General features: G+C 39.1%; 2 protein-coding genes and 3 non-coding genes across 6 annotated transcripts; 1 reads left to right on the top strand and 4 right to left on the bottom strand.

Moving 5' to 3' along the window:
* The first annotated feature begins 488 nt into the window (after positions 1–488).
* Positions 489–22,097, top strand: fermt3b (FERM domain containing kindlin 3b). Of its 2 annotated transcripts, none has more exons than XM_078260471.1 (15): positions 489–700; positions 10,024–10,154; positions 11,320–11,553; positions 12,471–12,587; positions 14,769–14,937; positions 16,167–16,269; positions 16,393–16,500; positions 17,254–17,388; positions 17,936–17,982; positions 18,181–18,305; positions 18,745–18,851; positions 19,477–19,698; positions 20,008–20,132; positions 20,657–20,798; positions 21,308–22,097. In XM_078260471.1, the coding sequence occupies exons 2-15, from the start codon at positions 10,031–10,033 to the stop codon at positions 21,485–21,487; spliced, it is 1,938 nt and encodes a 645-aa protein (XP_078116597.1). In that variant the 5' UTR covers positions 489–700; positions 10,024–10,030; the 3' UTR covers positions 21,488–22,097. The 2 variants fall into 2 exon arrangements, with proteins under 2 accessions (XP_078116597.1, XP_078116595.1); XM_078260469.1 differs by having other exon boundaries at positions 490–684.
* On the bottom strand, positions 10,951–11,022 carry trnaw-cca (transfer RNA tryptophan (anticodon CCA)). Its single transcript has one exon. It is a non-coding gene; the product is annotated as a tRNA-Trp (tRNA).
* trnaw-cca (transfer RNA tryptophan (anticodon CCA)) lies at positions 15,316–15,387 on the bottom strand. Its single transcript has one exon. It is a non-coding gene; the product is annotated as a tRNA-Trp (tRNA).
* trnaw-cca (transfer RNA tryptophan (anticodon CCA)) lies at positions 15,780–15,851 on the bottom strand. Its single transcript has one exon. It is a non-coding gene; the product is annotated as a tRNA-Trp (tRNA).
* On the bottom strand, positions 22,046–27,885 carry trpt1 (tRNA phosphotransferase 1). The gene is made up of 7 exons (XM_078260473.1): positions 27,645–27,885; positions 27,345–27,426; positions 25,349–25,518; positions 23,276–23,453; positions 23,103–23,159; positions 22,883–22,993; positions 22,046–22,781 (listed from the first exon to the last, which is right to left on the bottom strand). Exons 1-7 carry the CDS (start codon positions 27,702–27,704, stop codon positions 22,759–22,761), a joined length of 681 nt encoding a protein of 226 aa, XP_078116599.1. The 5' UTR covers positions 27,705–27,885; the 3' UTR covers positions 22,046–22,758.

Raw genomic sequence — 27,885 nt, 5'->3', positions numbered from 1 at the left:
CAAATTAATATGTGATGAAATCAAGATAATCTGGATTTATTAGTAATATTATTATGCTATTATTATAATTAGGCCTACCAATATGCTGTCTATTTTAGAAGTGAAGATGTTAAATAAACAATGATAAAACTCAATGATAAACATTTGCCTATTTATTCTTTACTTTGTCAACATAAGCTGCTGCTAAAATTTTGGATCCGTAACCCACACCATAAAACTATATTACTGATTATGCAACAAACGAAATATTATCACTAATCAGTCTAGTGTATGTGTGCTTGCAATTCTCAAGAAAAGGGAAACGAGACAAAGGGAGGAGAGCAATAATGTGTGTTGTCTGTCCATTTAATATCTATCAAGCCTCACACATATGCTATGAACACACACACACACACACACACACACACGAACATTTCCTTTATGCATCACATAGCCTGTCAGTCAAAGCTCTTTTCACATTTCCGCCCGGCGGAAACTGATAAAAAAAAGGAACAAGCCTTTCTTGACAGAAGTGACACAAGCAACGCAGTCAGAGCCTCACAAACCACAACCTGCCCAGCCCGAGAGAAGAGAAACTGCTACAATTTTTCACCGAAAACTTGGGAAACTTCTTCAGAGATCTGACAGAGGCACAAGGGTCCCCCAGTTTCCATTTCTCAAAAACTTGGACAGAGGAGCCTGACGGTATTGTCTTTTAAGCGTGTGTGTGTGTGTGTGTGTGTAAGGTAGAAAGCAAAAGGACAAAGAGTGTTAAGGCAGCATGTGTACATGTGAGGCTTCTGTATTAAATATAAAGATGTGGGGTCATTTATTAGGCCACATCATTCAACAAAATATAATGTAAGAAGTGAACTGGTCATAGATCAGAACTTATATTCAGAAACATGCAGATAAAGAAAGTTTAGGCCTCAAAAAGAGGTAAGGAGGGTTCTGAGCATGTCATCTAGTCATTGTTATGCCATTGTCTGTGATATTAGACGTTGAAATTACAGATACACACATTTTAATCCTAAAATGTAATTTATTTAAGATTGGCTGTCATACACATGCAGTTGGCATTGGATGAACCTCTCCCCTTCGGCGGGTCAGAAAGCGGAAGTGTGTCCCTGATCTGTTGATAGTTCAAGTCAGAAACAGGAAGTGCTCATCAAACTGGACATGTTGCCTACACTCTTAGAAGGGTTGTGTTAAAAAATGACACAAAAAATGTGTTGTTACATAAGATGTGTAAAAATGCGTGAAAATATCTTAACCCACTGCATGCGTTGGACAATTTAACACAATTGATGTGTTATTTTCAGTCCAACAACAGCCTCACTAAAAACAAACTCAGTAACTATGTGTTGGTCCTGTTTTTATGTTACTCAATTAAATTGTAGGCCTATATCAACTATAAAAGCCAAATGACGTGTCCAGTTATTGGTCTTTTTCTTACCCTCATCATAATCTTCATCAAATCACCAAATCTAATATTTCAAGATTTATTGGGCCAACATGCATAGTTTACAAAATTTGAAAAGAGGTGTATCCTAATGTAGCCTAATTAATCGATATTTCTCCATTGTGAGTATGGTATTAGCATAGACTGCATAAACTAGACCTATACAAATTATGGGCATTGATAACCCATAACCACACAAAACATAGTTATACACACTTTAAAATGCTGGGTTAAAAATAACCCATTTGATAAACCAACGCTGAGTCAGAAACGTTGGGTTACATCAACCCAACGCATGGTTAATGTTGGGTTGACCCAACTGTTGGGTTATGAGTTGACCCAACCGGTGGGTTATGAGTTTGACCTACAGATGGGTTAAAATTAACTACAAAGCTGAGTAAAATCTACTAAAAAGTGGGTTGGAAAAACAAATTCTGGATTACTGAGTGCATGACTCACTCAGTTAAAAGGTCATTGTCTGTATTTGTACATTCTTTACCTTTTCAAATATAAAATGTATACATGCAGTGAAATGCTTTTTTTATAACCATTTACCTTTCATAACCAATAACCATTACCAATGTTATATATTTAAAAGCTAAAAGGACATTTCACGTTTTCAATTTATGAAAACAGACAGCCATATGATTTCAACACAATTCATTTATTAAAAACACCATACATGTAAAAGAATTAACAATGAAGGAGTAAAATGAAAGACATTCACCTAGTAAAAACAAACAAGTGTGTGTGTGGGTACATGAGAAAAAAACAATACTTTTGTGTGTGTGCATATACTGCTACCACATCATCTGTAGGCTAACGATGATCTAACAGGCACGGGAATGTGCAGCCGCAAACTGTGCTTGCATCATCTGTAAATGATGGGATGATTCTTTTTTTAAGAAAACAAACGTGTGTATGTGATTTTTTTCTTTTTAAACATTTAAAAAAAACAAAATTTAAACACTTTTTCTTTTCTTTTTTAAGAAAACAAACGTGTGGATGTTCGGGGTTGGGCTCGGTCACATCAACCAACCAATTTTAAGCGCGAAATAAAAGGAAAATGTATCGCTAATGCTAAATAATATAAATAATGTAATGCTAAAATTCCTTGACTTTCCATGCCCTCTTAAATGTCATGACATTCCAGAAATTTCATGACCCGTAGGGAACTGTAATTTGAATATTAAACTTAAATACCTGCTGAGAGATCTTCAAGATCGTTCAGAAGGTCACCCGTCTTCTCTTTTGGGGCGATAGAGAGGATTTTCTCTGTTCAGTGGCTCCAGCTTGTCTGTTGACTCAGGACACATGATGTTGAAATCCTGTGCAGGAAAATACAGTATAGTATAATAAAGGCTACATACAATCACCTCCCAAGACATTAGGGACAGCTGTTGAAATTAAATATTTAAAAAATATAGCTGTGATTAAAACTTCCAGAGGTCAAAGGTCACCAAATTATATGTGCATCCTCCCCAGATAGCAAGACATAATTGAAACAATGTTGATTTTCCATCCGAATTATCATTTTGGTTGAGGTTGAAAAGACATTTAATCAGCATCGCAATTTCAATAAAACCCAACATCTTACATTTAAAACACGTATATATTGTCTAGGTCGCTGTCAGTCGTACCTCCTGCAACTTTTTCAGATGAGACGCAAACTTAAAGCGTAACTCTCGCCAAAATGCAACCTAGGGTCTTTTTGTGAATGTACCCGAGTCAAACTTTCGTTTAAAAGCATATTTAGGACAGAATCGCCACTTTTAAGATTTACTGTATTTTCGTTTTTCGGTCAAATGACCTTTTGAATGGGAGTGCTAGGGGCACTTTTATGCTAGCCTCAAAATAGCTATTTTTAAAACACTAAGAAGGCTCGACACAACATGAAACTTTGCTCAAAGTATGACCAGGGTCTCTACACCTTTAGGAAAGCATTGACAACATTGTTTGCGTACACAGAGTTTACTAAAAAGAAACGTTTTGAGCAACTCACTGTAGCTGTTGTTCTTCCGGTCGCCATCTATCGAGCCAGTCAAAAATAGTCGAGGGAAGAGAGTAAAGATGGAAAGCTCCAAAAGCTTAGTTCCATATAAATGCACGGATAATTTATGGATATGTTTTGTCGTTAGTGAAACACAATATTGACCTTGTAGTGGAAAAAGGAGCCTCATATTAGAATGACATTTCCTCCTATGGAATCCGTTCATTCACATTCGGAGATCGCCTATTTTTGACTGGGAAAATGGCGGATAGCGTAAACAACTCAGCAACTCAGTTGCTCAAAACCTTTTTTAGTAAACTCTGGGTACACAAACAATGTTGTCAATGCTTTCATTAAGGTGATACTTCAAGCAAAGTTTCATGTTGTGTCGAGCCTTCTTAGTGTTTTAAAAATAGCTATTTTGAGACTAGCATAAAAGTGCCCCTAGCACTCCTATTCAAAAGGTCATTTGACCGAAAAATGGAAATACGGTAAATCTTAAAAGTGGCGATTCCGTCCTAAATATGCTTTTAAACGAAAGTTTGATTCGAGTACATTCACAAAAAGACCCTAGGTTGCATTTTGGCGAGAGTTACGCTTTAAGGCGAGGCCCAATGAAGGGAATCAGTGTGGCCAGACAGTCAATCTTCTCAGCTGCAAACACAAGTAAGATGACATCGTAATTTAGTATAGTGCATGCAAAGCAATGCATTATATTGTTCTCTTCTTGCTTCTTCTTTTTATTATTATTATTATTATTCCAGGCCCTAATTTGAACTGCTTGACGTAGAACCGCCGCTCAAATTTTGATGCATTGGTCCTTGTGCAAATTTTGGGCCTGTCTTCTCATTTGATTTATACTTTTTGAGATATTGAATAAAAACAAATATGTATGTCCCTATGGGCGAAATCTCTTTGTGACATCAGTGAAACTTAATTGAACTAAATCTAACTTAATTACATTTGCAGCACCTGATCATTGATTAAAGTGTAAGTCCAGAGAAAATTTAACCGAGGTTCTTTTTTTCTGCATGGAAACTGGTCAAATACTAAGCCGTCCAGAGACATGTTTCGTTGATCGGACCAGTATTATACTAAAATATCTTATTACTAAAATATCAGCGATCATAAAGACAGTTATTTCTAACAGCATGTTTGTTTATTTCCAGCAGGATTGTTAAGTGCTGCATCAAAACCAAGCATACAGGATACATTGTTACATTTTGGGGCAGTGGTATCAGAAAATATTATCGGCAGATACTCAAATTTACAATATCAGTATTGGACATGAAAGTGGTATTTTGCCATCCTTATTCATAGTACATATGTCTTCCATTAAAAACTTCAAAGCTTTTATAAAATGTGCCTACCTTCAAATGTAGAGAGTAAATCACCCAGGTCCCATTCTACCAGTTTATTTTGAACATAATCATCCATCTACAGGAAAATAATAATAAAAAACATTACAAGGCTGCCATATTTCACTTTCAATAATCTCACTTTCATTCTCATTACGCCAACAACAACATTTGACAGCTAATAACTTATCATAAATGAATAATCAAGAATAGTTATCACACACACACACACACACACAAATTTCTATATCGCAGTAGTGGAATGCTGCTGCATGGAGGCAAAGTACTCTGTGACAATAGTTCACGCAGGTCAAATTTAGCATGTTGGTCCTTAATGATTAGACTGAAGCAAGACTTATTTGCCATGTTGTTCCACTAACTAAAATTAACCTATTGGCAGGAACCAGCGATGTGTCCGCCTGTCTTTGTCAGCATTACAATTTGCATTTTTTATTTAAAAAGGAACTACATGAAGTACTTAATACATAACATTTAATAACGTTACACAAACAATTAAAACACATGCAAGTGTGAGCATTCAAAATAGGCTACATGATAACTGAATACAAATTGCCCTTCTTTTTCTGCATGTTCATAATTCAGCAAGCAAGATGGCGACGTTCGTCATTTAATACAGTCATGGTCATTTGTAACGTAACGTAAGGCTGAGAGCGGTTACAGTTGCCGGTGAAAAAATGTTTTGCCACCCATTTTTACACTTCTAAATTAAAATATTCAAAACTAATTTACCATTGGCAATGTCCGTACGTTACTAACGGGTCGGTGGATTAGTCGGTTAGTAACGTTTTATTCATAAACCGCTCCTTAAACCAAGCTAAATCAACATTAGCTACGTTTTAGCGTGCTAATATTTGTCATGGCATTAACCTAGCTAGCTAGCTAGCCAATGTAGCATACGATGACTCAGATATATCTGAATAAAAAAGAAAACAGATAACTTATTGTGTTTGTGTGTGTGTGTGTGTGTGTGTGTGTGTGTGTGTGTGTGTGTGTGTGTGTGTGTGTGTCAAAACAATGTTATCCAAAATATGGCGGATCAGCAGCAGTGTTGAGAAACTGAAGCCTTTTGTTCAACGTCATCAACCCAATGCAATGGGTTATAATATGTTTAACCAACCCAATTAAATTAATTAAATGGGTAAATGTATACATTCCAGGCTTAACCCAGCATATGAGTAACTAAAATAACCCAGCATTTTTAAGAGTGTAATTTAGACATAAACTAGCCAATAAAATCCTAAAAGTAGAAAATGAAATAAATGAAAATACACAACAATTAAAGTACAGATAGTGACAAAGCCACAAAATGAATCTAATCCTGCCCAGCAACACGACGTATTAGTGCAGCGGGAACAGGAAAAAACTTTCTTCGCGCCACAGAGACAAAGATAAAGGAGACAACGATGGAGGCTGCATCCCCTGGTATGCTGTCAGACACTTCGGTAGGTATCCATTACTAGTTGATCTTAATGTAATTTTTCATGTAATGAAAAATATGTCAACGTTATGAAATATGGAATATGATTATATGATATGAGGATTTTGGAGTAAGGACCATACAGTTGGTTAGGCAGAAGGTAATGCTAAGTTTACCTAGCTAACATTAGCTAGAGAGCCAATGCGACCATTCTTGTTAAGTTAGAATGGTTTTTCTATGTAACTTAACTGTTAGCTATTTTATTGACATATCAAGTCAATCTGATCATATTTAATTTATATATTAATATATATTAATGAATTAATGAATATATATTAATTTAATATTTAACTTATTATGTGGGTTCCAACACGCTCTAAAAATGTGATTATTATTATTGCACCATACCACACTTTGGCATGAATATCTAACTTTAAAAATATTTTGCACTGAAACAAAAACAACAGTATACCTGTGTCACTGAATGAGGAAGTGGCAATGTTTTTGTCCTATTTTCCAGTTACCCTCTGAGAAGTTGGCTGTAGCGAAAAGCATCATCACCCCCTTCCCATCCCTGAGTGTCAGAGTAGAAGGACAAGGGGAAGGATTTGTAAGTAGTAATTTTTGTAATAGTTTTTAAGTACTAGTATTTTTATAATGTACATTCCGCACTCTTCTTCAATCTAATTTAGAATAAAACTCTGCTGCCAAGCTTCTAACAAACCAAATGCTGCACTCACATTCCTTTGATTTTGGCATCATTATACTGGTTCCCAGTTTGTTTTAGAATTGATTTTTTAAATGATATTAATTTTACCATAAGGCTCCAGAATACGAGTGGGCCACCTTGATTAAACGGTTGCGGCCCTCGCCTCAACCTTTCAGCGATCAAGTCAGGCATGGAGAAAACATACACCTGTCACAGGTCCTGGATTACTAAGGACTCCCCCACTTTTGCCGAAGTACCCACGGTTTTTGGACGTGCTGAGTCTGGTAGGTTGCTTCCTTCCTTGGTGAATGGCTTATTTAGTCCCTCTCCTCTCAAATGGGATGAACTCACAAAAGGATTGTATGGCTTCTGTGCAGCAAATATAAAACAAAAAGAAACCATGTAATTCCACAGTACCTGCAAAGGGTGACATGCACACCTAACTGTCCCCCCCAAAGGTTTTAGGAAAAGTAAAATCACTAGCACCAAAATGATAAGTTGATATGATAAATCCTCTCTGAATGTGTTTTAATAGCAATTTATCAAATAACTGTTGAGCAACCAGGGCATAAACTTAAATACGACAGTTCGGTGAAGTCATTCATATCTTGCCCCAGGCAGTAAATGAGTCGATTCTCATGTTTGTGAGAATCCTAAAAGTCAAGTACTTTGATGACCATTTTTATGCCTATGCAGTCCAAAGAACAAAAGAATATGAACTGATTACACTGGCTGAAACTTCAGATTTTCGGTCTTTAGATATTATGACAAGCTTTGACACCAGTGAGCTGTATTTGAACCCAAGGTACAAAATTGTATAGCTTGGATGTTATGTTTACTACACTCGAAATATGTTTTGCCCTTTGGAGGCAACTTTCCAATTGTTTAATGTTGAAAGCACTAAGATGACAAATGCTGCCTATTACCTGTTTTTATGTTTTTCAATGCCATGTATTCTGTCTCAACATGGTTATATCAGAATAGACATGGTAAATAAGTGCATTGTTTTTATGGTTGTGGACATTTTAACAATCCAAAGTATTCACAAAACAGAGGTAGACAGTGAGGCACAAGCTATTTTGTGATATGGATGAGAGTCCCTAAAACAAAAATTGTCTTCACATATGAATTTAGTAATTCAAATAGATGATTGGTTTAAGTGTAATGTATTACCGATTACAGAAACAGATTTAATTACATGATTTGTTTAATGTGAAAGTCTAAAATGTAATCTGTAATAAACTTACATGAACAAATGCATGTTTCTTTCTTGATTGCACAAATGTAAATTGTCTACACAAAATGTTTTTAATCATAAATTTGTAATTCCACATTAATCCATCAAAACACAAGTAAACACATCTTTGTGTAAAAATAACACATTTGATGCCTGAAGGTCCCACGTTCATCTGTTCAGACAATAATACGCAAGTATAAAAAACATGGGAATGTACAACCATCATACCGCTCAGGAAGGAGATGGATTCTGAGTCCCAGAGAGGAACGTTTTTTGGTGCGAAATGTGCGAATCAATCCTAGGACAATAGCAAAAGACCTTGTGAAGATGCTAGCTGAAACAGGTAAGACAGTGTTATTATCCACAGTAAAACGAGTCCTGTACCACCATGAGCTAAAAGGTTACTCTGGGAGAAGAAAGCCATTACTTCAAAACCACCATAAAAAACCAGACTACATGTCCTGTGGTCTGACGAAACAAAAATGTAACTGTTCGGCCCTAATGATAAACGGTATATTTGGAGGAAAAAGGGCGAAGCTCTGAAGCCTCAGAACACCATCCCAAGTGTGAAGTATGGGGGTGGTAGTATAATGTTGTGGGGCTGCTTTGCTGCAGAAGGGACCGGTGCACTTCACAAAATAGATGGCATCATGAGAAAAGAACATTTTGTGGATATATTGAAGCAACATCTGAAGACATCAGCCAGGAAGTTAAAGCTTGGGCGCAAATGGGTCTTCCAAATGGACAATGACCCCCAAGCATACCTCCAAATTAATTACAAAGTGGCTTAAGGACAACAAAGTTAAGGTATTGGAGTGGCCATCCCAAAGCCCTGATATCAGTCCCATAGAACATTTGTGGGCGGCACTGAAAAGGCGAGTGTGAGCAAGAAGGCCTACAAACCTGACCCAGTTACACCAGTTTTGTCAAGAGGAGTGGGCCAAAATTCCAGCAAACTATTGTAGAAAGCTTGTGGAAGGATACCCAAAACATTTGGCCCAAGTGAAACAGTTTCGGGGCAATTCTACCAAATACTAAGGAAGTGTATGTATACTTCTGACTTTGATGAAAGTGATAAAAAAAAATACATAAAAATTCTTCCTCGCTCGATTCTGACATTTAACAAATGCAAAAAATATGTTAAAATGTATTGATCTAAAACAGAAAAAGTTTACTCTGATTTAATGTATGACAGTAAAGAAATAAAAGTTTATGTAAATATCTGGTTTCAACTGTATGTCACACATTTTGAAAGTTTATTACAGTTACAGCATTTGCACTGATGTGAAAAAATGCAGAGAACATTGATATCTAGTACAACTGAAATTGGCTTCCATATTATAGCCCTGAAATGTGAGGTCTGTTTGTTTTAGAGAGTTTTTTAATGTTTTCTTCAGGCATTTGTATTCATGTATCAAAGTGCATCATCTCTTAACTTGTGACATGTATAGGTCCCTGAAATAATAATGGCTAAAACACTTCATTATTAGGTATATCATACATCTGAAAAATGTTCATGTCAGATGTGAACAAATGTTGGCAGTTTAATAAAATAAGGGTAAGAGTTGCTGAATAATTATAATTATTGTTCATCTTCTATTGCTTTGTATGTGCTGTCACATATTTGCACTAAACAAAAACACAAAAAAATCACATGTTATATAATCTTATTAAAATTGTATCATACTGTATAATAGATAATCTAAAGAGCATTTGTTGAGCAGCTTTTCATAACAAGTGGTTATAAGTTTTACAATGTTACTAAAACTATCATTTCTTTTATTCTTTTACTGTCTCCCATGTTTGTCTTTCTTTCTTTTTTCTCATTTCTGTCTACTCTGCAATGCCAGACCTCGTATGGCGGCGTGGGACCTGTCAGTCGCAGTGGAGGACCTGGGGTCTGAAGCGCCACCTGTCTCCCTCAGCGTGGACTCTGGCCTTCACGTCGGCGGGGTCATCCTGAAGCTGGTGGAAAAGACACGTGGGTCTTTGTTTGTCTGTCTGTCTGTCTGTCTGGTTATAGATAGATCAGGTTATACACTCGGTTATTAAACTAGGGCCTACATTTTGATCATGAAATGTACCTGATAATGCTTCCTTTTCTAAATTAAATGTTTGCGTGTCTTATCCAGTTAGTCTTTCCACAATATAGGGTTTGGAATTGTTCATGGTTTAAGGATTTAGAAAAGCAAAAACTACTTAACAATACATCTAACAGATATTGAAAATGTTTATTTACTTATATATCTCACCATTTTTTTATAGTATTTTGCCAGTTGTAATAATCAAATAATTTCATTGGATTATAAATATTTCCATTTCCTGCGGTGTGAAAATCTCCATAATTTGATACAAGACACAGCCCTAAACGGAGTAGAAACGACAATTAAAGTAACGAAAACATTGTCGCTGAAGGGGGTATAGTGATCGCATTTTTCAGTACAATGATGTACTGGTGTTGAATTGATCAAATAAAATCATATAACCTGGAGGTGCCTTCCAAAACTCCCCACATATTCTGTATTTAACAAGTGTAGAAATAGAAAATAAGACTGGTTTAACAGGCAGTCAGACTACAGTTTGGAGGTATCTCACTGACCAGCAGCTTAACGGGCCGAGTTGTGCCTGCCCGCCGATATCTGCATGCACCTCGCGAGAGCGCGAACAGCGTAAAGTGACATTGTAATGATTCCAACATACGGTTTGGTTTAAAAACTAGCTATAATTAACAGACAAAGATGTAAGAAGGCTGCTCATCGGAAAAAAAAAAAAAAGATTGACCCTGACGTGATTTGAACACGCAACCTTCTGATCTGGAGTCAGACGCGCTACCGTTGCGCCACAGAGTCTCGAAGTCAGTATGGCAAACTGGTGACTATGTCATAATGAGTGGGAGAGGTATATTGATGACAGTTCTGGTTGTAGAATCATTTCTTTTTACATGTCCGGCGGTTGGGAAGCCACTTTCGCGTTCTTGGCTTCAAAACATGTCTGTACTTTGAAATAGTACAATATAAATTTAGAATATTTCACTTCACACATCAGAGCTTGAAACTAAAGGATGGTATAGGCTAACTGTGTAGTTTGCCTAGACAGTATGGTAGTTTGCATCAACGTCTGTTTTGTTTTGTGTCCGTCCTCTGCAGAGATAAAGCGTGATTGGTCGGACCATGCGCTGTGGTGGGAGCAGAAGCAGCGGTGGCTGCTGCGAACAGCCTGGACTCTGGACAAATATGGCATCCACGCCGACGCCCGGCTGGTCTTCATGCCCCAACACAAGCCCCTAAGGCTGGGTCTGCCCAACGGTATTACCCTGAGGCTCCGAGCCTGCTTCTCCAGCTCCGTCTTCCAGACGGTGATGGGCATTTGCAGAATGCTGAGTGAGTCTCCTTTTTTCGTTCTTTCTTTCTTCCTGCCTTCTTTCGTTTCCTTCATTTATTTAATATTCAACATTAGGCTACTTTATTTCTCCCTAAGGAAATTTGTCTTGGGCATAGCCTAAAGGCTGCCACATAAAAAATACATTAAATTAGTGTTCCCCATAATGTAAATGTAAATTTGCTGATTTAATGAATTGAGTTAATTAAACAATGCCTGTCCAGGCCTTGCGCAATCTCGCAATGTAAATAAAAGTGTAACATAATTTGTGTAAATTGATTTAAACAAATATTTCTAGTTTTCAGTTTAATGGCCACTTTCGAGGTCTTGAGGTGAAAAAACTTTATTATTTAAAGTGATTTCTGTCAGTTTGATTTATCGTCCAGTCATTTTATTGTCTTGTAATTCAGAGGCCATTTTTCAGTTCTTGAGTTGAGAAACTCTCCAGCATGTGATGAAAAGTTGCGCCACAGTGTCTACACTACACTGACAGCAAGTCAACTGATCAGCCAAACCAAACACTCGTGCGAGTGGGTAAATTGATACAAAAATATAGTGAATAAATTTTTTCTGTTCGTCAGTGAAATTGAAGTTTGGTGACCTCATGTATATTCAGCATAATTCTCCTCCACCAACTTCAACCTGAGTTCTACTCATCCAGAGTTAAATATACTAACGTGATCTGGAATTAGACATTCTACCATTGCACCACACTGTCTGATGCACAGTTATAAAAGGTCCACACGTTCACTTAAAACCACTTTCAAATGCATGCTGTGCTGTTGTCGGTTGTCCTGTGTCTCAGCTCAGCTATCCCCCTCTACACATTTATTTCTGTCAGTGTTATAGCTGAGACATAGTCAGTTTGTTAAATAAAGCTCATTACTTTTGCATCATTTCCTCTCTGTAACCTACGCAGATATCCGTCACCCCGAGGAGCTCTCGCTCCTTCAGCCCGTAGAGGAGAAAAAGAAGAAGAAAGATAAAAACTCGGCTGAGGAGATCTACGACCTGACCGGGGTGCCCCTCTCCTCGGGTACACTCATCACACTTCATCCACACTTCAGACCGACATGTTTTATAACCAGTGGCTTAAAGGTGCTCTAAGCGATGTCACGCGTTTTTTAGGCAACTTTTTTAGTCCCATACAGCAAACATCTCCTCACTATCCGCTGCCTGTCCCCTGAACACACTGTAAGAAAACGCGGTCTCTGAAGACAGCCCAGGCTCCACAAATGGAAACAAAAACAAACTGGCCAACCTGCACCACCAAACATAACAAACAGAGTTCCAGCGTTCCAGCCAGTAACCGACAAGATGGATTTCGGGGTGGGGGTTTGGGTGTTCAGAGCCGTATATTAGAGAGAGTTTGGCCAACTAGGGAATTGAATGTTCTGAGCTATCCCGTTATGCGATTGGTTCCGAGGTGGTCACGTGTTTCGTGGATTCCATGTTGGATACCAACATTCATCTGATTCCCATTGACATATTGCAGGGAATAGTGGAAAAATTCAATAAATTATTTTAAAAATGACATAAATCACTGAAAAAATGCCCAACTGTTGCATGTTTGGCTGCCGTGACTACTCATTTTTGTGTGAGGTAAATGTCAATTTCTCTCTTCAACTTATAACAAATTACATAGGACAAATATAGTAATACCATCGTTAATGTGTACCATGCTGTCAAAAAAGTTCTAACACTGCTTTAGAAATGAATGAAGTTTGAAGTTAGCCATGCCTTATGCTAGCATTAGTTTTTTCGCTAGCACTCCATGTACCTAAATGCTTATAAATGCTTGTGATCTTGCCATAGTCGTGACTTGAATTTAAGCTAGTCTGACTTCAATTGTCATCTGTAACTCAGATGTAATATACTGTGACCACGCAGGCATGTCATTTATGTTGATTTAGATCACAAAATATTGTTAATACATAACTTTGCCTCGGTTACTGCTCAGTTATCATTGTCTTATCGTGTATTTTGTCAAAAGACTGTGAGTAACTTTGTTAAGAGTTCAATTGCTAGTCATGACGTTTTTGGAAGTACAGAAATCGTGTGTTTGTAGCACAAGTAATGTCATGATTCAGAGAATTGCAGGACCCAAATGCCGAGACAGCCAGGCAGTGGTGAGCTTGAGGATTTAATAACAATCAAAAGATATACAACCAAAGGAGTCCTCTAGACAGCAGGCAAAAATAATAATAAAAAATGTGGAGGAAGCCAAAAGAACAGGAATACCGAAAAACTGGAACACAGAGACAATGGGGTAGACTCCAGACACAAACACTCAAAACAATACAAAACAGAAACAATGATCTGACACCAGACAAGGGCAACACAGAGACTAAATACAAAAGGTAACAAGGTGAAAAATACGGAACAGGTGACACAAGGAATCAAGAACAGGTGAAACACATCAGGGTGGGGCAGACAATCACAAAGGCAGGAAAACACAAGGCAGGAAGTACAACAAGACATGCCAAGGGAGAAAACAGACTACCAAAATAAAACAGGAAACTGAAACATACACAACCATGACAAGTAAGTTACTGAATATCCTTCTGTATTTGGCCTGTCTTGCTCCCCTGACGTGGTCACTCACTACAATGGGGCCCATTTGCGATATAGAAGGTAAATATACACTGGAATATTTCAGTAAGGGCCTTTTACATATTGACAAACATTGATAATAACATGTATATGCCTGTTTATGGTGAAAATAAGCGATTTATTTCAAGATAGCATATTCGTTCCATAGGGTTACACTGTAAAGTCATCTGACGATGGTATCCAGTATGGCGCCCATGATTTGAGTTGGCCAAACTCTCTCTAATATATGGCTCTGGGGGGGTTAGTGTGCGGAAGGGAGGGGGAGGGGATGGGATGAGGAGGAGGGAGCTTCATTTTGTTTGACAATACTTTGAACGTCAACAAGAAGTAACGTCACCCAACATCGCATAGAGCACCTTTAAGACTTTGAGAGTAGAAGACTTCCAATCCTTGATGGAAATCCTTGGTCCTAGATGAAATTTTTTATTTACTGGCAAAAAGTTTACCAGTTTATTTGTCAAAAATCTCACACAACAGCAATTTTCTTAAGCAGCTGTTGTTCATTTTGAAGCGGAAAGTGAGCCATTATATTATAGAGGTCAGACTCTTTTCCCGACAGCAACAAAGTGACCTCACTGTAACCCTCCATACACTTCCTTTGCAGCATCCCGACCCTGTCTGTATAATGGCATGCCGGCTCACTTTGCGGACTCACCTCAGATGGAGGCCATCTACAAGATGCTGTCAGTCACCCAGCCTCCGCCCGCCCCCGAGGTCATAGCCAAGCAGTACCGCGCAGCCAGCGTGGTAGACAAGGCCCACATCCACGGCAGGTACGCCTTCACACATATCGGTATGGTAAACTCTTCATTTATGTCAAGACCAACAACAGTCTGTGGATATTTGAAAAACATAGGTTCTCCTGTGGTCACCCACAGAGTAAAGATCAAAATCTCCTTCTTTACCTCCAAGCATCTTTTTTTCTATTCCTCTTACTTTGCTTCTTTCCTTCTTATGTTGCGCCACAGCATCTGCATTACAGTGCCAACGAACCAAACACCAGTGAAAGGGGATGAATTGATACTTGTTTTCCTTCCTTGCACTAGAAATTGAAACTGGACCATTGTCTTATGTATATACTGTATTCCTCATCCTTGGTCAAATTCTCAATAAGCAATATAAACACATCTGTTCAAAACATACAATGGAGTTGACCCTGACGTGACTTGAACACGCAACCTTCTGATCTGGAGTCAGACGCGCTACCGTTGCGCCACAGAGTCTGAAAATCAATGTCACCAAACTGATGAGAAGATTGTAGGGGCCAGTACATTCAAGTTCTTGAGGTGAAAAAATCAGTTATTTCATTTTCAAATAGATAGTTATTGTTTCAGTTTAATTGCTAGTCCAGTCATTTCATTGTCCTGTAATTCAGAGGCCAATTTCAGTTCTTGAGTTGTGAAAATCTCCAGCCTTTGATAAAAAACACAACCCTATCCTGTCTGACCAATGTGACCATCATCTATAGAACAGAGCTAGAGATATTGATGTTGCAATGCCAGACCAGCACCGTGGAGTAGGAATACCCGACACATAAGCGTGAGCCACATGCTGAATGTCTGTCTATATCCTAGAAATGTACATGTCTCATGTTGTTATGGGACAACAGAAATATTGACACTGACGTGATTTGAACACGCAACCTTCTGATCTGGAGTCAGACACACTACCGTTGCGCCACAGAGTCTGTTATGTATGTTTATTAGTTACAGTAAATCACCAGTTAAATAAATTATGCCAGGCGTGTGGCATTTAGCTAATTAAACTCATCCTCAGGAAAGATTTAGAAAAAGATTTAGCTAACGGCTAATGGTTTCAGGCTTGAAGCTACAGTGAGCACCCTCCCATTTTCATCAGGACAATTGACTTATTATGTCAGTTCTCTTTTTGAAAACCCAATAAAACATTTGAAAGTATACATATATTCATGTATGTTACATATAAACTCATAAATGTGTGTGTGTATATATATATATATATACTTTTTCTCTTTCCCTCTCAGGTGGTTGGACTCATCCCGATGTCTCCTGCAGCAGGGCATCCAAGAAAATAGCAGACTCTGGCTGCGCTTCAAATACTTTGCTTTCTATGATATGGAACCCAAGGTGTGTGTCTGTGAGTGTGTGTGTGTGTGTGTGTGTGTGTGTGTGTGTGTGTGTGTGTGTTTGTGTGTGTGTTTGGCATTGCATTCTTTTCTTGATTTGACCCTTTTTTTTCTGGCCGTGCAGTATGATGTTGTGCGTCTGACCCAGCTGTATGAGCAGGCGCGATGGGCGATCCTGCTGGAGGACATTGACTGCACCGAGGAGGAGATGATGCTGTTTGGAGCTCTACAGGTAGAAAACACTGCTGCTTAACTGGAAATATGTCTGTCAGCTGGGAAACATAAAAAAAAATGCTAAATGTTAAAAATACAGTATAGGAAGTGGGCATTTCCCTTATGAAACTCTTTAAATTACAGGAATTAAAATGTTCCCATATTTACTGTATATGAAACTATTGTGAAATATAAATGACTTTTAATCATTTTAAATTTAGTTTGACATGTTAAATATAACAATGTTTCTTTTAATACACTTTTTATGTTTTATGAGTCCAATAAATGCATTTCTGGGTTGGAAACTCTGCATGTCTAACTCACCTGCATTAAAAATAGTTGTTGACAAACCAAAAAACATTCAAAGTATGTTTTTAATTGTAGTCACTAAATGCTGCTTAATCTGAACCACATTATTTGATTAATGAATACAGGAACACTTACAACTTGAGCCACAATACTGTGTTTGACATCAACATGAAAACTGGATTTTGGAGTTTGATGAGACCTGTAAGGCAAAATATCAAATCAGCTGTATGATATTTATACAGTATACTATACAAATATTAGAAAACCAGATGAAATAAGTGTCCCACTAAGTCGCTTTGGAAATAGAGTTCAAGCTAATCTTCCTTTTAGTCTTAATTTGCTCAATTTGCTTTTGAGTATCCAGATGATACAACTAGCAATCACACACACAATTTGAGTTGTTTTATCCAGTTACATGCTTAAAAGTTTGTCACCCTCCTCTCTTACACTCAAACTCTTGTAGTATCACATAAGTAAGGTGTCTCAGTCGGAGCCCCAGATGCTGAGCTCCAGTGCAGCCATGGACGACCTGGAGTCTGCCCTGCAGTCCCTTGAGGTCAAGATGGAGGGAGAGAGCAGCTCCGCGTCCGAGATGCTGGTCAGACATATTTGATGTACTCTGTCACAACTTCACCTTATTCTTGACAGAAGGAGCAGACACTGATTAAAAAAAAAAAAATTCTTGTTAAAACCTCAACTGCAATTGCATCTTTCAAGCCACCCTACACATGATAAGCGATTTGCTCTCTGCGCACCGCTAGGTAGAGCAGGGCACAGAGCAAAAGGTCAAAGTTGAAATCATTTGAACTATGAGCGCAGCGCAAAGCAGCAAATCCGAGCACATAGTTGGGCGGCACCGATCTCTTCATAGGAAATCAATGGAACGGCCAGCGCAAAGCGGTTTTGCCGCCTATCATGTGTAGGCGGCTTCAAGATCTCATTATTTCAGTATAATAATTTAAGTTATTGATGTAATGATTTTGACAGATTATAACTTGTTTTAGGACGGTAACTCTTCTACAATCAACACTTTTTGAAACGTGTCAAAACATGCAGGAGTTGAAATTAATCCACAAAACAATACTAAGAAGGCAAGAGAAGAGTATTCTTTTATCCACTAAAAATCATATTTGTCTTTCATCCAGGAAAACATGACTGCACCGGAAATCAACGACTATCTAAAGATATTCAGGTGAGATTCATTTTCCAAACACCCATCGGCATCGGCGTAGCCTATATAACAGGTGTTTGCCTCTTCTGTCTTAGATGTGATGCACTGAGTTAAAACAGAGCACCAGATTCCTAAAAAAACTAAAACATATTATTGTATTTTTTTCATTTTCTAACTAATGTGAGTAGACGACATGAGCAATGTGATTGTATGTTTCAGGCCAAAGCGAATGACTCTGAAGGGATATAAGCAGTACTGGTTCAAGTTCCAGGATACCTCCATCTCTTATTTCAAGAGCAAAGAGGAGAGCATCGGAGAGCCCATTCAACAGATTAACCTCAAAGGTACTTTTTATATTATTGTAGGGGATATGTTCATGTTGTAAAGTGTATGTTTTGTATGTTGTTTCAAAAAAGAAAAAACACGTTTTTTAAAGCGTTTAAAAAAAAAAAGGATGTAAGAATTAGTGGCTGATGAAGTAGCAGTCATAGTTTAGCAACCTGTTTTATTATTCACCTGTGTAACATCACTTAGAAATGACCACATGCTACAGTTTAATGTCATGCTTACAAGGAAACATCAACACACACAAACACAGAGCTTTCCATATATGGTAAAAAGTGAGAGTGCTGCTCTCAAGTCTGTTTTCCTCCCTTTCCTGTCTGTGAGAAGTTAATGGGGTCACTGATAATCCTAGATCAGTACTATCAACCACTCCAGGGCTCTGTCTAACCCATAAATGTCAAATGTCAGTATTGGGTTTGATATTTATCCTGCACACAGGGTGTGAGGTGGCTCCGGACGTTAACGTGGCAGCACAGAAGTTCCTAATCAGACTCCTGATACCAGCGCCTGAGGGCATGAACGAGGTCTATCTGCGCTGTGAAAACGTGAGACCACACACACACACACACACACACACACACACACACACACACACACACACACACACACACACACACACACACACACACACACACACACACATAGTGCATTTCACTATCTTTGTGGGGACCCGTCATTGACATAATGCATTCCCTAGCCCCTTACCCTAACCTTAACCATCACAACTAAATGCCTAATTCTAACCCTAACCCTAAAACCAAGTCTTAACCCTCAAACAGCCCTTTAAAGTTGTGGGGTCCAGCATTTTGGCCCCACAAAGCTGTCCGGACCCCACAAGTATACTGGACTCCCGGTTTTTGACCCCATGAATATAGTTAAACAAGAACACACACACACACACACACACACACACACACATACACACACACACACACACACACAATATCTCTATATCTTTGAGGCTGTTTCCAACTGGTATTAAAACTACGTCCTCAATGATCCAATCACAAGTGGACAGCTCTAAATACGTGTATTCCCACCTGGCAGGTCAGGACAGATTTATAATACCAGGAGGAAATGGGGTCTTTGTCTCACTAATTCACCTATAACCAAAACCTCACCAATCTCTCTTACTCTCTCTGCTCTGTGTGGTTGTCTCTCGCCCTGCAGGAGCAGCAGTATGCTCAGTGGATGGCTGGTTGTCGACTGGCCTCCAAAGGCAAGAGTCTGGCCGACAGCAGTTTCCAGAGTGAGATCCAGAGCATCCGCTCCTTCCTGGCTATGCAAAAGACCAGCTCCGGTACCCAAGGCAACGCACCTGCCAACGATGAAAGCATAAATACTCACAGTCTGGTGTCGCCACGCTACCATAAGAAGTACAAAGCCAAACAGGTACAGGAGAGGTGGAACAGGCACAAAAAACAATAAAATAGTGAATGTGATGGTCTCATGTTATTGTAGGCAGCCAGCAGAATACAGAACTATTGGATCACACCAATCTCTCATTTATTAATCCTACACAGTACATGACATTAAGCAGCGGGCCAAATCAACAACTAATTGAACGTAATAATTTTTCTGGACAGTAGTACAGTGATTTTGCACAATTGAGCTAACTGAATAGTTCTCCAGCTGAAACGTTGTGCACAAGGCAGCACATATAATTCCATCTGACCGTTTACCCTGTGCCTGCTCTTCCAGCTGACCCCTCGTATCCTGGACGCATACCAGAACGTGGCTCAGCTCTCACTTACAGATGCGGTGATGCGCTTCCTGCAGATCTGGCAAGCCCTGCCCGACTTTGGACTCTCATATGTCGTTGTCAGGTTAAGTTTAAAGTTCAATTTGAAGTTTTTAGAATTCATAGAATGCCAGTTAGCATAAATGTAGGACCATTTTGTCACAACAGAGAGATTCCGGTTAAAGGCATGAGTCTTTTGACAACAGAGTAGCACTCACTAACAGTGGTACCTTAAGAAAATATACAATTTAAGACTGTAAAACTGCATTTAAGGCAAAGAAAATAAAGCCATCTAAAATCTAAAATTCTGAAACCTTCCACAGGCATACATTAAGATTTTAAATTCCTCTCAACAAATTGTAGCTGTGATAGTCACTAGGCCTAAGTCACTATCTCCTACACACAATTCTGCAGATGAATTGCTGACATAAAGCTGCTTTGGGAAACGTTAATGTTAATATGATTGTAAGGGTGAAAAAACACAGAAGTACTAGCCGACTGTGATCCAGCAGGCATTCAAGTCAGTGTCACAAAGGAAGATTAAAGATTGACTTTTGTCTCAGCAATATTTTTTAGAGAAGAGAAGCTGAAGATGTTTTTGCCCAACAGGTTTAAGGGCAGTCGTAAGGACGAGGTACTGGGCATTGGCCCCAACCGTCTGATCCGTATCGACCTGGCCGTGGGCGATGTGGTGAAGACCTGGCGCTACAACAACATGAAGCAATGGAATGTCAACTGGGACATACGACAGGTGACAATAATCCACCTTCTGTCTGAGAGAGCAGTCTGCAAGATCTCAAAATGTTGTTTCCAGGAATATGTGGTTCTGAATTATCCAAAGAGACCTTACAAAAGTTTCTTTAGCTCTTTTTAACTTAGGTTTCCCATTAGTTTTTCTACTGATTATAGGATATCAAATATTATCTAAAAGCTATTTGTCATAACTTACGTACTAACTAACCCCAAAGTCAAAACAGGCTAATTTAAGTAAGGTAAGACTTGGGAAACCAAAAAAAATTTGCATGACCTCCAGCTATGCACAAAATAGAGTCCAAAAAGTGAAGCACCTCATTAACACTACCCATAAAGAGTTACAGTTCTTACAGTGCAGAGCTAAAGTTTTAAAGTTACCCAAATATAAATGTATTTTGTCAGTAATTTCACTAGTGCAACATTTTTTCACAGGCAAAATTCAGCTTTCATCTTTAAGGAATCTCGTATCTGCATTTCTTTTACTTTGTGTGTTTCTGACTCCTCCAGGTGGCTATTGAGTTTGAAGGCAACATCAACATTGCCTTTGCCTGTGTGACTGCTGACTGCAAAATCGTTCATGAGTTTATTGGAGGATACATTTTCATGTCGACACGCAGTCGTGCGAAGACCGACACTCTCAATGAGGAGCTTTTCCACAAGCTGACCGGCGGCCACGAAGCTCTCTAAGACTAAAACACACAAACGTAGAAAAAAATCCCAAATCAGATCTCCTGTGTGTCTCAAGAGGGGAAACCATGTGGAATTTGATTTTATGGCGCAATCAGGCAACCACAACAACATCAGAACTTTACAACAAGTGGACAAAATAAGATATTCTGTTCATGTGTAAATGTGTTACAACCCGCCTTGTCAGTCCATCCAAGTTATTACACACACACACACACACACACAAACACACACACACACACACACACACACACACACACACACACACACAGAGTTCAAGACTCTGGTGGTCCTCATGCTGACTTCCCCTTTACTTCAGAATAGACTGCTACTGGTCCAAACTGCTGGACATCTGGTCCAGGATCAGCAGGCTTGACACTCAAACTCATGGCAATGCAAAATCAACAGTTGCATCAGCCTGAGGCAACTTTTCTGTTTCACCTCACAGTATCCATACTTCCTACTGATTAGGATAGAAAGCCTTGCTTTGTCCAGAGCTGCAGTCTTATTGTCAGCAGCCACAGAATCAACAGCAATGAGTAGAAAACACATGTAAACTTATGAATAACAACAAACATTTATTAAAATAAATACAGCAATTTCCTTTTAATTCTCTGTTGTCTTCACTCCTTATGTCCGTGACATATATTGTGGTATTTCTGTTGTTTTTTCACATAGGAAGCTTCTAACCGTTTATCTCCCCTCACATGCTGTGTGTGTGTCCACATCTTACATGGAACTGTTACAGAAGTCCGTTAACCAAAACCACAGTGTCTGTATCCTCTGCTTTCCCATACTCAGTCAAGTGACTCCCCACACATACAATATGTCTAGGCCCGGCTGCCAGCAGCCAGTGTGTCTATTTGTGACCAGGGTTATATATTTTACAACTGCGTGGTGAAATTATCTTGGTAGTCAATGTGTGCTATAGTTTATTTAGCACTTTCAATGGAGAAGACAAAGCCTCTATACTTGTAAATAAAAAGTGACATTTGCCAGCATAAGTTGAATTAATTGTCATATAAGAGTAAAGTATGCTTCCCTAAAGCTATCCTGATCCTTTTAATGACACAGAAATGAAAACCAATTTAGTCTCATTTAGGATGATTTCTGAAAGGATTCTCCTATTGTTAACCACAATCACCTCACTAGGATGCTCCTGCCAAACAAGTGTTACCAAGGGAACTAGGCTAAACATCAACCAGCCATGGGTTGCTACCACAGTCAGATGATTCCTGCTATGACCATTAACAGAACAGTATCCTCTGGTGCTACTGCAGTGGTAGGATGCTCCCTGAAACACAAGACAAAAGTGACTTCAGAGAAGTAAACGGCTCTCAATCCAAGTTTTTAAAGAATCTTAATTGAATTAATCCATGTAATAGTTTTTCTTACTTGTGGGTCTCAGTCTTAAGGCTCGGCTGAAGTATTTAGGGAGAAGTTTTCCCTCTGCGTCGCCTGCAGTCAGCAACACGCCATTATCTGACCAGAAGAACTCAATACCATCTGTACAGAAAGACATATAAAACACATGTACAGTAAGAGAGATTCTTGCCTAAACATATATAGACTGAATCAAGTGTATTGGGTAGCAGTCACTAGTGGCTGAGCTTACCAGCGAAAGCTTTGGGGACATCAATATACACGGCTAGATCACAGTCTTTCCTCATGCCTGGTGGGGAAATGAATGACACTGTAGAACGTATGTGTCCAAATGTTCAGTTGACTTCTCTCTGTCACACACACACACACACACACACACACACACACACACACTTGTCAGTTTACCGCTGATGACGGCTTTCTCCCCTGGCAGGCCTGGTGCCAGGTGGATGTGTGTCCTCCTCATGCGGCTCAGGCCCTGCTGCTGGATGGAGCTCCAGTTGTGGAGGTAGGAGCCATGAACGGCCTCAGCAGGGCAGTCTGGAGAACCAGCTATGACCGGTTTCAGCTCTAAATCCATTACCTGGCCACAGCGATGCAAGCAGTATTAAAGGACAATTCCGGCATAAAATGAACCTAGGAGTTAATAAGCCATCGGTTGTGTGTACCTAGTCAAACGTTCTCTGGGATCTGTTTTCATGCTAGTCTCTAGCTTTTAACAAGCTACCGCAAAACCGGTAGCTAACGCTAGCTTTTGGGGCAGAGGGTAAATCACTATTTTCTACCACTAACGAGGCTCAAACTAGCTCCACACTTAAAAGATAGATTATAAAGACAATAGTGTTCGTGTTTACATTCGGCCGCCATCTTGGAAAACACTCATGAGCAGTCGAACCACGAACGCTGTGTTTGAGCTATGTTACTGGTTGCACGGCGTTTATGGTTCGACTGCTCATGACTGTTTTCCAAGATGGCGGCCGAATGTAAACACGAATGCTACTGTCTTTATAATCTATCTTTTTAATAAACTGTCTGTACACTTACAAAGTTCTCAATGCTTCAGTTTGCATGTAGGGACCCTCATTATGCTACCATTTAAGTGTGGTAGAAAATAGTGATTTAGCCTCTGCCCCGAAAGCTAGCATTAGCGGCTAACCACCGGTTTTGCGGTAGCTTGTTAAAAGCTAGAGACGCATTCGATTAGCATGAAAACATGTCCCAGAGAACGTTCGACTAGGTACACATATGTTATTAACCCCTAGGTTCATTTTACGCCGGAATTGTCCTTTAACACAAAATGAGGACAAGATTAAGTTCTAATACACAGAAAATAACTAACCTGCCTGATAAGGAAAATCTGAGTGGAAAGATCATTTTGTTGCTTAAAGGTGCCCTGCCACACGTATTTCATTACTTTGTGGTAATGTCTGAAGTTCTACCATGGACTCTGTAACATGTTTTGTGGAAAAAAATGCCTTGGTTACCTTGTTTCAAGCCATTCTAGCGTGGTATAGAAAGCCTGCAGGAAGACTCAGCTCAATTTGTGCCAGTTCATTAATATTCAACGAGCTAAGCTGCTTGACTCTGATTGGCTAACAGCTAGCCAATGAGAGCCTGGCTATCAGCATCCTTTACCCAGCGCAACTGGGCGAGCTCATGAATAGTAATGAGCTCAGGCAACATGCTGTCAGACTGACCAGCTTTTGTAATTGGCCTGATTTCTCCACTTATTTCTTTTCAGTGGCTAGAGCTGACAGAGGAGGTAGCAGTTCATTTTCACATTCACGACATAACACAAACACATATGGACTTATCATATTTCAAAAAATACAAGTAAAAACGGTTTTGTGTGGCAGGGCACCTTTAACTAGTTAAGATCTTGTAATAAAATGTAAATACTATCAGAGCCAATGAGGGTTTTATACACGTCATGTTCTGCTGACATGTCAAACGAGGGGAAACTAATCAAATTAAGTAAACCTAGTCAAAGTTGAAGATGCATTCTAGCACCAGAGCTAGTGCTATTCCCCAATATCTTTTTGTACCTTCACCTAACACTGATTTTATAGGATTGAAATGTTATTTTCCTTTTAGACTGATTGTCAGAGGACTAACAGCATCTGTCATCTGAAAATAAGATTTACATTTATATTTTGAAGGTCTAAATTCTTTTATTACATTTCTATGTACTCAGTGGAACAACATGGGAGTGTGAGCTGTTGTGGGATCTCCCAGAGTTCATTTTCTATCTGAAGAAAGTAAATTGAAGTTGTTAAAATTGAATTTACTTTCTTCAGATGGAAAATGAACTCTGGGAGATCCCACAACAGCTCAAAACACACTCCCATGTTGTGATTGGATGTTTCTATCTAAAAGCAATTTTGGTGTAAAATGAATATACACTGAATACAGCATCTACCCAGGGGGATAATACATCCTGGCATGCTGGTTTGCTGATGAAATTAAATTTCCCCATACCTGTACTGAATGGCCCTGACTGGCTCGAATCTGCAGGCGTCCATCCTCCTGGTGGGGAAGAAGCTTAAAGCGCTGCTTGTCATTTGTGGCCACGACTCTTTTGACATCTTCCAATGAGTATGAGCGGAACTGTGGGTGAGCCAGGAGATCCTCCACAAACATGAAGCCATCTATGAGGATCAGAGTTGAATATGGTCACATTTCCACAATATATTTTCTATATTGTACTTAACTCTTTGCTCTGCATGCTACATTGGATTACATTGACAGTCTGCAAGCATTTTGTAAAACTGAGAGAATACAGATGTTGGTTTTGTAGGAGCCCACAAAGGACAGCCATTACCACCTTGGTTTTATAAGGTAATTTGACTATGGTTCTTAAACCAAATGGATCTTAAATGTAAAGCATTTGTGAAACACCTGTTGAGTGGGCAAACATGGTTTATTCATTAAAATGAAACAGTCTAATACATAATAAAAACGGTATGTATGCAAGAATAACTAATATATAATATTATTATAAGTATTCCCTTCTGTTATATCTGTTTGAACCCAGCTGAGAGAAAGATAACCCCAAAACAAAGATGATCATAGGATCATAGGATCTGTTGAAATAGCACCCAGTAAGAGCGTGCGCCCCATGTAGGCTGAGGCCTTTGCAGCAGCCCGGGTTCGAATCCGACCTGCGGCCCTTTGCTGCGTGTCATCCCCATCTCTCTCACACCTTTCCTGTCTATCCACGGTCACTCTGAAATAAAGGGGGGAAAGCCCCAAAAAAAAAATCTGTGAAAAAAAAAAAAAAAAAAGTTGTGCCAGAAACTGTGACAGTAGGGGAGACCGGGTACAGTTGTAACACAGGGATAGTTGTAACACTACCAGTTCCATGAATCAGGGATAAGATAGGAGTCATGTGACAGTTTCAGTTTACTCAGGCTTCCTTTATGATCCCACATGGAGGTTTTCTAGTCTGTGTTGCTATCTCTCCTGAAGCTACAGCAGAAAATCTAATTCTGAGGTAAGAAAGTAAAAAAAAATAACAAGATAATATTTTGTTTAGTACTTCTACCGTTGTAGATAATGTTGTATGAGTTATATATATTGTATAGTTTCTCTAGTAAAGAATGGTGTATCAACCTCCTGCTAATTTCAAAGCACCATGCTAATACAGCTAGCTAAACAATGGGTGACAGTGGCGGGGTAGGATGTTACACGTGTTATGAAAGTGTTACATCCATCAAGTGTGGGTCCAGTGTGTTTTATGTAGCTTTTGGTTCCACCAGGCATGCACTCCAGGCCTGACCAATTTCATTTGTCACCATTTTGACTCTGATTAACAATGCATTTAATTTGATTTTTCTTGTCACCATTGTGACTTAAGAATGCATTTCATTTGTTTGTTCTTGTCACCATTGTGACTGATAAAGAATGCATTTAATTGTTCGTTCTGTGGAATGGGGGTAAATATGTTTATGTTAATTTGCTCTCACTCACACACGCACACATACACACACACTTACACACACACAAACACCCATATGAATGTGCACTCACAGACATGCACACACAAACGCACACGTGTGCATGCACATACACTCCCCATATTCACACATATTTTATTGTTGCAGCCATTCATTTAAAATAAAACGGTTGTTGTGGCATATCACTTGAGTACCCTTAGTTTTTGTGGATTTTGTCTACCTGTTACAACTTACCCCAGTATGTGTTACAACCTACCCCAGTAGTGGGGTAGGTTGTAACAAAGGACCACCTTGTATTTGTCATCATCTCACAAAGTCTGTGATATAGTTGAAGAAATTTAAATCGTTGCCATTTGTAGGGGACAAATGTGGGTACTTTGCCTAAATGTTTCAGACGTGTAGCTAAAAAAAAAAAGGTAGTTTTAAGTGCTGAAGAAAAAAGTGTTACAACCGTACCCGGTCTCCCCTATCTGGGAAGGGACACTTGTGTTACCTGGACCAGATTGTAAGCAGCTCACCTGTACCCATTTGAAGACCCATCTGGTTGGCTCCATGGCGAAGAACATAAGACATGGATTTAGACAGACGGACATCTCTGTCCTGGTAGGAGAGAAGGCATCACTCATAACAGACACGCACTCAAATTCAGATCTAATTATAGCTCCGGTTTAAATATAGAACAGACTTTACCATACATACTGTAACGATTCACACTGCCTGCCATTATAGTCAATTGTCAGAAATCAGTCTCTGGCCTATTTAAGAGATGGGGCAATATCAAAATGTATAGGATTTTATATTTTAAAAAGAAATCTCACTTCTCCACCACGATTTCCTCTCCTTCCTCTCCCTCCTCTTCTTCCTCTGCCACTGTCCATTTAACTGCAGGCACCTCAGGAATTCAAATCATGATTTGAAGCTGCTGGATATTCCGCTACAAATTGTACTGATTTTAATTCAGCGAAACGTAACACAGGATCACACTTGTGGTACACTCCATAGACAGTATATAAGAAGGTAAACTCTGCACTCAAAGTTCAGCTTCCCACTTCCTGTTTA

Source organism: Sander vitreus, chromosome 10, assembly GCF_031162955.1.
Source record: "Sander vitreus isolate 19-12246 chromosome 10, sanVit1, whole genome shotgun sequence".
In the NCBI taxonomy this organism is placed as follows: Eukaryota; Metazoa; Chordata; class Actinopteri; order Perciformes; family Percidae; genus Sander; species Sander vitreus.
This window is presented reverse-complemented; position numbering and strand designations above follow the sequence as displayed.

What these genes read in the sequence shown, in the direction of transcription:
- fermt3b (XM_078260471.1), top strand. Translation starts at nt 10,031, where the DNA reads ATGGCGGCGTGGGACCTGTCAGTCGCAGTGGAGGACCTGGGGTCTGAA. An exon ending in GGGCATTTGCAGAATGCTGA is followed by an intron (nt 11,554 to 12,470) that starts GTGAGTCTCCTT and finishes TAACCTACGCAG; the next exon opens with ATATCCGTCACCCCGAGGAG. An exon ending in TCTATCTGCGCTGTGAAAAC is followed by an intron (nt 18,852 to 19,476) that starts GTGAGACCACAC and finishes CTCGCCCTGCAG; the next exon opens with GAGCAGCAGTATGCTCAGTG.
- trpt1 (XM_078260473.1), bottom strand. Translation starts at nt 27,704, where the DNA reads ATGGACAGTGGCAGAGGAAGAAGAGGAGGGAGAGGAAGGAGAGGAAAT. An exon ending in GGAGAAAGCCGTCATCAGCG is followed by an intron (nt 23,160 to 23,275) that starts GTAAACTGACAA and finishes TTTCCCCACCAG; the next exon opens with GCATGAGGAAAGACTGTGAT. An exon ending in CTTAAGACTGAGACCCACAA is followed by an intron (nt 22,782 to 22,882) that starts GTAAGAAAAACT and finishes CTTGTGTTTCAG; the next exon opens with GGAGCATCCTACCACTGCAG.